The sequence below is a fragment of the Symphodus melops genome, assembly GCF_947650265.1.
Source record: "Symphodus melops genome assembly, chromosome: 19".
NCBI classification, from domain to species: Eukaryota; Metazoa; Chordata; class Actinopteri; order Labriformes; family Labridae; genus Symphodus; species Symphodus melops.
Window position 1 is genome coordinate 3,618,073 of NC_136709.1, and position 10,717 is coordinate 3,628,789.

At 38.4% G+C, this 10,717-nt stretch overlaps 1 protein-coding gene across 1 annotated transcript; it reads left to right on the forward strand.

Moving 5' to 3' along the window:
* The first annotated feature begins 4,341 nt into the window (after positions 1 to 4,341).
* On the forward strand, positions 4,342 to 10,261 carry odc1 (ornithine decarboxylase 1). The gene is made up of 11 exons (XM_079370616.1): positions 4,342 to 4,630; positions 6,071 to 6,217; positions 6,428 to 6,565; positions 6,706 to 6,879; positions 7,022 to 7,194; positions 7,317 to 7,533; positions 7,631 to 7,714; positions 7,845 to 8,007; positions 8,105 to 8,220; positions 8,356 to 8,570; positions 8,873 to 10,261. Exons 3-11 carry the CDS (start codon positions 6,464 to 6,466, stop codon positions 9,009 to 9,011), a joined length of 1,383 nt encoding a protein of 460 aa, XP_079226742.1. The 5' UTR covers positions 4,342 to 4,630; positions 6,071 to 6,217; positions 6,428 to 6,463; the 3' UTR covers positions 9,012 to 10,261.
* The last annotated feature ends 456 nt before the right edge of the window (positions 10,262 to 10,717 follow it).

A 10,717-nucleotide genomic window follows, 5' to 3' on the forward strand; every position in this document is an offset into this window, starting at 1 on the left:
ATTAAGTACAGGTACGAAAATATTTAATTGTGTAAAAAATGTACATCTATGTGTGGGCAATCAACCGGTGTTATGATGAATGTGGACGAGGTTATAATTGACGTATGTGGCGCAGGGGAAAGGAGGAGGATCAGACTGCAGTGGGGGAAAGTGCTGCAGCTACTGTTCTGTTCATAGTCTGTGTGATTTAAATGTATTGGATAATAAAAGAAAAGAGCGATGAAACACTAGTGAAAGTGTCTGAAAGATAGACTAAAGATTACCTCTGCGTCTTATATCAAAGAAGTAGGCAATAGAAACAAACAAGAACACTGTGCTGCTAACCAAACAATTGTTTCCCTTAATGCGCAAGGCAACGGGAGCCTGTTATGTCCAAAAAGCCGTAAGGCTTTTAGAGCTGGGTTGGACTGAGGTCTGGTTGCTTTCACACCTCAAACGAACCGTATCAGGGTTCATTTGGAAGCGAACCGAGACCACCTCTTTGGCTGGGTCTTGGTCCGGCTGTTTGGTGCGCACCTGAGTTCGATGGTTTGTATTCACACCTACTCAAAAGGTCCGCACCAGGGTTTTAGTTTGTTTCAAGCGAATTAAAACAAGTTAGGTGTGAATACACCCTCACATATGATCAGTATGTCTTTACTGGCACGTCATGTACCCCAATCATTTAACGTAGCCTTAATTAAACTTCTTAAAAAGCCTACTCTTGATTCAGGAACTCTCGCTAGCTATAGACCTATATCTTACCTTCCTTTGATTTCAATGATCCTGAAGAATCTGGAGATCTATGTGCTGCTTTTCACACGATTGACAATCAAATCCTATTACAGAGACTACTACAATTACTTAGAGTTACAGGGATGGCTTTAAATTGATAAATCCTATTCATCAGCTCAATCTCAGTTTGTGCATTTTAATGACAGAGTCCTCTATAAGCACCAGTTAGCCATGGAGTGCCACAGAGATCAGTGCTTGGATCGACTCTCTTTACATTATGTTTCCTCTGGGTAATATTATGAGGAAACATTCCATAAATTGTCATTGTTATGCAGATGATACTCAGCTATATGTATCAATGAAGCCGGAAGACATCTATCAGTTACATAAACTAGAAGGCTGCCTTAAGGACATTAGGAACTGGATGACCAGAAACTTCTTACTGCTCAACTCAGACAAGACTGAAGTTATTGTGATTGGACCTCAGAGAGACTTTTTCTGATGATATAACAGCACTAGGGTTACGGTTAGGGAAGTGGAGGGTTTTGGCTTTAAGAAAACTGTACTGTATGTGCAAATTTGTGACATTATGCTGTTGTTTTCTTTTCTCTTGTGTACTATACAAAGAAATGTACTGAGCAATGTGAATGTACAACATAATGTACACTTCCATATTTTTTGTTAAAGGTCAGAGAAAAAAAGCATCATGACAAATGGAAAATGCTTTTACACATCACCTGTAGGATTTTTGAACATGTAAGGCAAGACAGGCAAGTTTATTTATGTGACACATTTCAACAACAAAGTACTTCATGTGACATGAAAAAAGATATTAAAAAAGAAAAGAAAAAAGATTACATTGAAAAGATAGTAAAAAAAATGAAGATCCTAAAGAATGAAAAAAAGGGACATCAAGCAAAAATAAGAAATTAAAATACAAAATGTATAAATGGCCTAGCAATTTTAAATTGATATTTGCTCTGCATGGATTTTCAGTGTTATAGTCCTCTGAAGTCAGTCTTACCTTCCTGATGGACACAGAGGTAGTGTAAATTACCAAGACCTGTACATGCATGCTTGGTCTAATCACTAAATATTTGCATAGAGACTGAATATACAGTATACGGTTGGTTAGCCTAGGAATATTTGTTGTTCTCTTGCATTGCCTTCCTATCATATTAAAGTGATGATAACAATGGGATATAATGTATTGAGCAATCAAATCCCTGCAATTTCATTTTTCATTGAAGGCATCTACAACAAGACAAAAAATTCAAATTCATGACAATGATTTTAAATGATCAAATCTCATCTTTTATTTGAGTAAAATAAGGAAACATGAACAAAGAGACTTCACAAGTCAGGTAGTTAACGGTGCGCTATGTATATTTGGTAGAGAAATGTGAAAGTTTGAGAAATGTACAGATTCTGTGGTATATGTGCATAACTCTATACAAATCTTCCCCAGAGGACAATTTGATCTCTGAAACAATGAAGATGAAATGCTTTGGGAGAAGTTAAGGTGGAGCAGCCGGCTTTCCTAGTAGCCTCTGATCTCCAGTAGTCCTATTCCAAGAACCCTTTTTTCCTTTGAACAAAGCTATTGTGTGTTTAGTTCAGCAAATATTGCAAAACTTGTTTAAATATTTAACTTCTCCAACAAACAAAATCTGCATGTGCACCTTTAAAAGTAATTAAGCCTTGGGCTTTACAGTCCAGTGAAGCTGTATGTCTGTGACTGACTGGTGGTCTCTGTCTGTGTGACTTCAGCACAATGTGGGGGGAAGCCTGGAGCTTTACAGAGCCCAGGAGCCCAGTTTGTGCTGCTTTTCACACGATTGACAATCAAATCCTATTACAGAGACTACTACAATTACTTAGAGTTACAGGGATGGCTTTAAATTGATAAATCCTATTCATCAGATCAATCTCAGTTTGTGCATTTTAATGACAGAGTCCTCTATGAGCACCAGTTAGCCATGGAGTGCCACAGAGATCAGTGCTTGGATCGACTCTCTTTACATTATGTTTCCTCTGGGTAATATTATGAGGAAACATTCCATAAATTGTCATTGTTATGCAGATGATGCTCAGCTATATGTATCAATGAAGCCGGAAGACATTGATCAGTTACATAAACTAGAAGGCTGCCTTAAGGACGTTAGGAACTGGATGACCAGAAACTTCTTACTGCTCAACTCAGACAAGACTGAAGTTATTGTGATTGGACCTCAGAGAGACTTTTTCTGATGATATAACAGCACTAGGGTTACGGTTAGGGAAGTGGAGGGTTTTGGCTTTAAGAAAACTGTACTGTATGTGCAAATTTGTGACATTATGCTGTTGTTTTCTTTTCTCTTGTGTACTATACAAAAAAATGTACTGAGCAATGTAAATGTACAACATAATGTACACTTCCATATTTTTTGTTAAAGGTCAGAGAAAAAAAGCATCATGACAAATGGAAAATGCTTTTACACATCACCTGTAGGATTTTTGAACATGTAAGGCAAGACAGGCAAGTTTATTTATGTGACACATTTCAACAACAAAGTACTTCATGTGACATGAAAAAAGATATTAAAAAATCAATGAAAAAAGATTACATTGAAAAGATAGTAAAAAAAAATGAAGATCCTAAAGAATGAAAAAAAGGGACATCAAGCAAAAATAAGAAATTAAAATACAAAATATATAAATGGCCTAGCAATTTTAAATTGATATTTGCTCTGCATGGATTTTCAGTGTTATAGTCCTCTGAAGTCAGTCTTACCTTCCTGATGGACACAGAGGTAGTGTAAATTACCAAGACCTGTACATGCATGCTTGGTCTAATCACTAAATATTTGCATAGAGACTGAATATACAGTATACGGTTGGTTAGCCTAGAAATATTTGTTGTTCTCTTGCATTGCCTTCCTATCATATTAAAGTGATGATAACAATGGGATATAATGTATTGAGCAATCAAATCCCTGCAATTTCAGCTTTCATTGAAGGCATGCTCCTCCTACAACAAGACAAAAAATTCAAATTCATGACAATGATTTTAAATGATCAAATCTCATCTTTTATTTGAGTAAAATAAGGAAACATGAACAAAGAGACTTCACAAGTCAGGTAGTTAACGGTGCGCTATGTATATTTGGTAGAGAAATGTGAAAGTTTGAGAAATGTACAGATTCTGTGGTATATGTGCATAACTCTATACAAATCTTCCCCAGAGGACAATTTGATCTCTGAAACAATGAAGATGAAATGCTTTGGGAGAAGTTAAGGTGGAGCAGCCGGCTTTCCTGGTTGCCTCTGATCTCCAGTAGTCCTATTCCAAGAACCCTTTTTTTCTTTGAATAAAGCTATTGTGTTTAGTTCAAAAAATATTGCAAAACTTGTTTAAATATTTAACTATAGACTATTTCACTTCTCCAACTTTTACGACAAAATCTGCATGTGCACCTTTAAAAGTAATTCAGGCTTGGACTTTACAGTCCAGTGGAGCTGTATGTCTGTGACTGACTGGTGGTCTCTGTCTGTGTGACTTCAGCACAATGTGGGGGGAAGCCTGGAGCTTTACAGAGCCCAGGAGCCCGGTTTGTGCTGGCTGTTACCTTTTGTAATCTTAAACGCGGTAGCTGTCTAGCGGTCTCTGTCTGTCTTTTCCACCATGTGGATGAGGTGACAAGGCTAAACCGGTTCATACGTGGAAGGAGGCCGGTTTCAGCTGGCTGCGTTGCCATAGCAACAAGCTCTCTATAAATACAGTCGGAGTTCTTCACCGGCTTCCACTCTAGTTTCAGTCCCGGCTCAGAGACACCCGCATCCAGCAGCCAGCTTCATCGGGAAGCGGAGCTGTTTTATTTTTTTTCACCCCAGCATTCGAGTCTAATGGACAAACTCTTTGTAAATGCTTTTTAAGGTAAGAGAGGACTTTTCAAAGCCAAATTAGCAAAAACGGTCACGTCTTGTCAGTTGTACGGAAAGCCAGCAGGGTAAATCCTGGCGGTTGAAAAGGGACAATGAAATGTTGATCAATGTCTATGTTGTATTTTTACTGTTTTACGAAAGCTTCAATGTGAGTGTAACTCAAAATTACATCGCTTTGGCGTTCTTTAACATTAATCGTTAATGTGTGACCGGTGTTTTACAGGGGTTGGTTAGCTTACGACCAGCTAGCTGGTGGTTATAATGTATTATAGTAGTATGAAAACTAAGTTTATCCATCTTGGAAAATATTCAGATGTATTGTCCTCGGAGTGTTACATTATCATGAGTACATTTTGGACCGATCAGTTTAGAGTAGGATAACTTACGTGTTCGGTTACTTATAATGCTAAAACGCCTCATGGCATTAAGAGCGGAACCGGCACATTGAGAGATGCGTACAAACCGCACGTTCTTGCGTAATGTGACGTAATTTCTGGGTTGAGATGAATGAAAGGCTTGCAGAGATAAACCCCACCTGAATGTCTATAAGTATGCATTGTTTTATTTAATATCGTTTCGTTTTACGTCTGTATGTAAGAATATCTATAGGTGTGTATGGTTTCTTGTCTGTATGTAAGTTCGCACAATTGGGGGGTGGCGGGGGTCTTGTAGCGGTAAACCCGTCACTTCCGTCTTGTATCTCAAAGGTTAGTGTTACGTGTGGAATAATCTTGAACACAAATGATTAACTTGTCTCTCTTTAGAAAAAAAACCCCAAAAAATAATTTATATTTTATACTATGACTCCTTAAAGTTAGTGAAAGTTAAAACAGCCCAAACAGTAAATGATCATTTAAAAAAAAAAATGATATTCAGTTCAGACCTTATTGATAGCAGTTTAAGATACTTCTCAAGTTCTTTTATTTATTTATTTTTTATTAATGGCTTACTAATAAGTATCGACATGTCAGCTGTTTCTCTGTGCAGAATGTAAGCTGTTTAATAAAGTTAAAAAAATATATATATAAAGAGGTGCGGCATCCGGTAGTCTCTGATTGGTTCATTTTCCTCCAATTCGTTTCATGTCAGAGGCGGAGCTTCTACGCAGTTGGATTAAATAAGGAGTGAGCGGGACTTAAGCGTTCAGTTCTTTCAATGAATTCTCTGGTGTCAAGTTGTCACACCATATAAATAAAACTGAGCGTCTTTTGTCTGCAGCACGTTTGTCTAGCGCATGGTTAAAGTGAATTAACATGGTTTAATATTACTATTCCTAACTTTATAAGTAATTTTCATATATTTTAAATGCATTTATTTCGTATATCACATTTGGTAATTCTGCGATTAGAGTTCATAGTTTTGTGACATTGTACAGTTTTTCCTTTTTAGTGGATTTTACATTAAAAATCGTGCTTTTTTTTTTTTTAAACAGAATCACCACTCTAGGAAGACACACACTGGCTACTCTGCAGGCCCAGGCCTTGAGTCTTATCTGAAGGGATTTAACTTCACTGGTGAACCACCTTGGCTTCTCTGCACCTAGTTACACCAACATTAATTCCATCTCTTTCATATCCAAGTAAGTATCTTCCTGTTTGTTTGCTATCTTGTGGGGGGAAAAAAAAAAAAAGATCAGCAACAAACTACTAAGACTTGCGAACTTGCACTTTATGTGGCTTTTTCATGAATGGGGAATAAAATAGACTTTAGTCATCAAGGACACAAAAGACACTGTCCTCACTACAGAACACACACTCAACATGCCCCCCCCCCCCCTTCTCTCTTCCAGTTTACTTGTGACCAAGCAAAAAGACTTCTTGTGACCATGAACACCACCACTCTCTCTGAGTTTGAATTCTCGTTCCTGGAGGAGGGTTTCTCTGCCAAGGATATTGTTGATCAAAAGATTAACGAGTCGTCCATGACGGTAAATGTTCATTGCAGACCTTGTTTAAGGAGAACACGTATGGCCTTATTTGTTGTTGTGTAACTTAAATCCAACACACCAGGCTCTCTCTAATTGTATTCTGCTTCTCTGAAACAAATATATTTCTTGTTATAATACAGGATGACAGAGACGCCTTCTACATCTGTGACCTCGGGGATGTGCTTAAGAAACAACTGCGCTGGGTGAGAGCCCTGCCTCGAGTCACTCCTTTCTATGCAGTCAAATGCAACGACAGCCGGGCTGTTGTCATGACACTGGCGTCCCTGGGAACTGGCTTTGACTGTGCAAGCAAGGTGTGTATTTGCAACTGTCCATAGCACTAGATGTTCTCAGGATTACACGGTACAAAACTCTCTTTGTGATAAAATTGCACTGGCAGCTTGTGTTTTTAAGTTGGCACCTTGTTGCTGACTTGTTGGCTTTGTCTCTTTTTAGACAGAGATTCAGCTGGTTCAGTCTCTGGGAGTGGATCCAAGCAGAATCATTTATGCCAACCCCTGCAAGCAAGTTTCCCAGATCAAGTATGCATCTGCCCATGGTGTTCAGATGATGACCTTTGATAGCGAAGTGGAACTGATGAAAGTGGCACGCTGTCATGACAATGCCAAGTAAGACTTTTCTTTTTTTTTTTTAAATTATTATTAACAATCAAGGCTTTATTGGTATCTTTTTATTTATTTTTTTCTGAATGTTTGTTCTATACATAAATTTTTTTGTTCTTCCTGTTCAGGCTGGTTCTTCGTATTGCGACAGATGACTCAAAGGCAGTTTGTCGACTGAGTGTGAAGTTTGGAGCTACACTCAAAGCTTGTCGAGGTCTTCTGGAGAAGGCCAAAGAACTGGGCCTGGATGTGATTGGTGTCAGCTTCCACGTGGGCAGTGGCTGCACTGATCCAGAGACTTACACCCAGGCTATCGCTGATGCCCGCTATGTTTTCGATATTGGGGTAAGTTTTGACAAATGCATTCATATCTGTGATTGTATGGTTGCAAATTGGTTTTCACAGAATAATAAACATGATTCTTAAAAATGTTGTGAACTAGGCTGAGCTGGGCTTCAACATGGATCTGCTGGACATCGGGGGCGGTTTTCCTGGTTCAGAGGACACTGAACTCAAATTTGAAGAGGTACCCAAAAAATGTTTTAATTAGTGTTCCAAACATTAATATTTTTAAACTTTAGCACAGAACAAGTTCAGTGAGTTTTGATCAGATGGATTGATATTAACCTGCAGGTTTTTTTTTTTTTTGTTTCTAGATCACAGCAGTGATTACCCCGGCCTTGGACAAGTATTTTCCTGCTGATACTGGTATCAAGATCATTGCTGAGCCAGGGCGTTATTATGTGGCCTCAGCCTATACACTAGTTGTGAACATCATTGCCAAGAAGGTCATCATGGATGACGAGTCAGCCTCTGATGGTAACAATCTTTATTTGTAAATTAGTATAATTTATAAATTTTTCATTTGTTTTAGTCCAAGAATAATTTGTAACGACTGCGTCTGCTTCCTTCACAGAGGAGGACGAGGGAACCAGTGACAGGACTTTGATGTACTACGTCAATGATGGAGTGTATGGATCCTTCAACTGTATTCTCTATGACCATGCTCACTGCTGGCCAACACTACATAAGGTAGTTTTATATTTTAAGAATGTAAATGGCATTACTGTTTGTCGTCATAAAAGGTGGTGTGAGAAAGGTAAAACATTGTGACTAATGACATTATGACTTAACATTATGTTTTTACATCGGTATTCATGTTAACAGAAGCCAAAGCCAGATGAGGCCATGTATCCCTGCAGTATCTGGGGCCCAACATGTGATGGCCTGGATCGCATTGTTGAGCAGTGCAGCCTGCCTGACATGCAGGTGGGGGACTGGCTGGTCTTTGAAAACATGGGTGCTTACACCGTGGCCGCGTCCTCCACCTTCAACGGCTTCCAAAGACCTGACATCCACTATGTCATGTCCCGCCCTGCTTGGTAAGTGAAACTCAGACACTTAAAGGAATTAAAGCTGAGCATGTGCAACATTCGACCAAGTAATAAGAGGTACAATTTAAAAAGTATCCGTATATGCTAAATTCAATTACCCCCTAAAATGAGAAATATCGTCCTTCTAATACCCAACTATACCAAATAACCTTTTTTTTCCACAATCTTTGAGCAATAACCTTTAGCTTGTGAGATTGCACTAAAGCCTTTTGAGTGCAGTTGGGTAGATTAGTTTCAGGTAGAAAGCCATCCAATCGTAGACAATCTAACCTTTGTTTTGTTATCTGCAGGCAACAAGTACAACAGATCTGCTCCCAAGGCATGCCAGCTCCTGTGGAGGAGTCCAGCTTGTTCGAAGTGCCCGCCTGCTGTGGCAGAGAGAGCAGCTTGGAGATGGCCACTAAGCCCTTCCAGGCCCATGTGGTTTAAATGAATACTGTACATCACTGAACAGTTCTAAACATCTCAAATCTTTTGGTTATCATTTACCAGAGAAGTTTCTGTTTCCTTTCTTCTTCTTCTTCTTTTTTTTTTTTTCCCCTCTCCCCACATGTTAACCGTGACATTTTAAGGCCAGTTACTTGACAGGAGAATGAGAGGGGCATGTTGTTGCACACATTTGTGTTCTGTATGGAAGCTTTGGATCAACCCTCAAAGTTATGAGGCTGAATCACACTCTGTGTTCTAGGCAGAGGGTTGGAGGGCCACTCTGTACTTGGACTTCTTACTGAAGTCCCTTTTTTTTGGAGCCTGTCAGAGCTCGAGTTTAGTTTATGAAGACCATAATGTGTTTCTTTGTAAAAACATCACACGGCCACTTTGTTGAAGGATTCCCATCGCCACAAGACTCATAACACTTGAAACTGTAGCAAAGGTCCAAGTGGTGAAGGGGTTTGTCATGCTTATCGTTCATTACTATTGAGCAGAATAGTAGCAACTTCTGTGGTGGTGATTTAAGACTAAACTAAACTCCTCTACAGCCCTGTTAACAGCAGAAGTGGTTGGTAACTGCGAAGAGGTGGTCGAGGGTTGATTTTTATTCCTCAAAAAATGGCTGCTATTTTTATTTTATTTATATTTTCCACGATCTTTGCTTCTGTACAGAACCCCTCAAGGGTTAATCTTGAAGATGTTGAGGACAAACTTATTTATTCTTTATACTGATACTAAATTTTATACTATTTAGTTTTTTTTTTATTTTTAGTTTTTTTTTTTAAATTTTGTAAATGCTTGTCTTCTGGGTATTCACAGAATCAGTGCAACATTTGAATATGTATGCAAGCACTCAGAGACTTGTGAAAATGTATGCATCACATTTTGCAAGTTACAGCGCCTTCTAGTGAAACTCTACTAATATGGCATGTGAATCTTACATTAGACACCACGACTGCTCCCATAACTAAATCTTCAAGATTAACACTTGCCAAAACAGGGACTCAAGAAGCAGACGGCACCTCTCCTCTTCTCCTCCTTATTTTATTTTATCTTTATATTTTTTTTTTGTAACTTGTAGAAGTCAAGAAGTATGTTCGTGATGATTATAATAAGGAGCACTGTTTAACCACATGTTTGAAATGGATACGAAAGAGACGGGATTGCAATGTCATGACGCTTTCCTATGGAAACTTTCTGAAGTTTTGTATTTTTTTAATAAATAAAACGTTAGTTGCAGAGCCGAATTATTACCGTTGTTGTTTTTTTTTTTTTTTTTTTTACACAACAGAACTCAAGACTTAAAACGCACTGTGCCACAGCATGTTTTAAGAGCACCATCTAGTGTTTGTGGAAGGAACTGGTTTAACCGTTTCTGCCCAGACGTCATTGTGTGACAAGTTCTGCTTTACAGAAACCTTGAGTTTGCGTTGCACTTTGTGTTATTGTTTACACCAGCGTAGCATAAAAATCCTTAGATTATAACCTTATTAAAAAAACTTCCTGATGTTGCATACTGAAATATTCTTAAAATGTCTAAGATAAAACCAAACATTTCATTTTATAATACAGGACATATTAAAAGTGAAATAAAAAATTGCAGTTACATGGGCCTGACTCAGTTAAAAGTGGTTTTATAACAGCTTCCTGTGAGCTTGTCAGACAACAGTACATTCAGAGGTGGGTGAAATGAGATGAAGCAC

What these genes read in the sequence shown, in the direction of transcription:
- odc1 (XM_079370616.1), top strand. Translation starts at nt 6,464, where the DNA reads ATGAACACCACCACTCTCTCTGAGTTTGAATTCTCGTTCCTGGAGGAG. An exon ending in TTAACGAGTCGTCCATGACG is followed by an intron (nt 6,566 to 6,705) that starts GTAAATGTTCAT and finishes GTTATAATACAG; the next exon opens with GATGACAGAGACGCCTTCTA. An exon ending in TGACGAGTCAGCCTCTGATG is followed by an intron (nt 8,008 to 8,104) that starts GTAACAATCTTT and finishes CTTCCTTCACAG; the next exon opens with AGGAGGACGAGGGAACCAGT.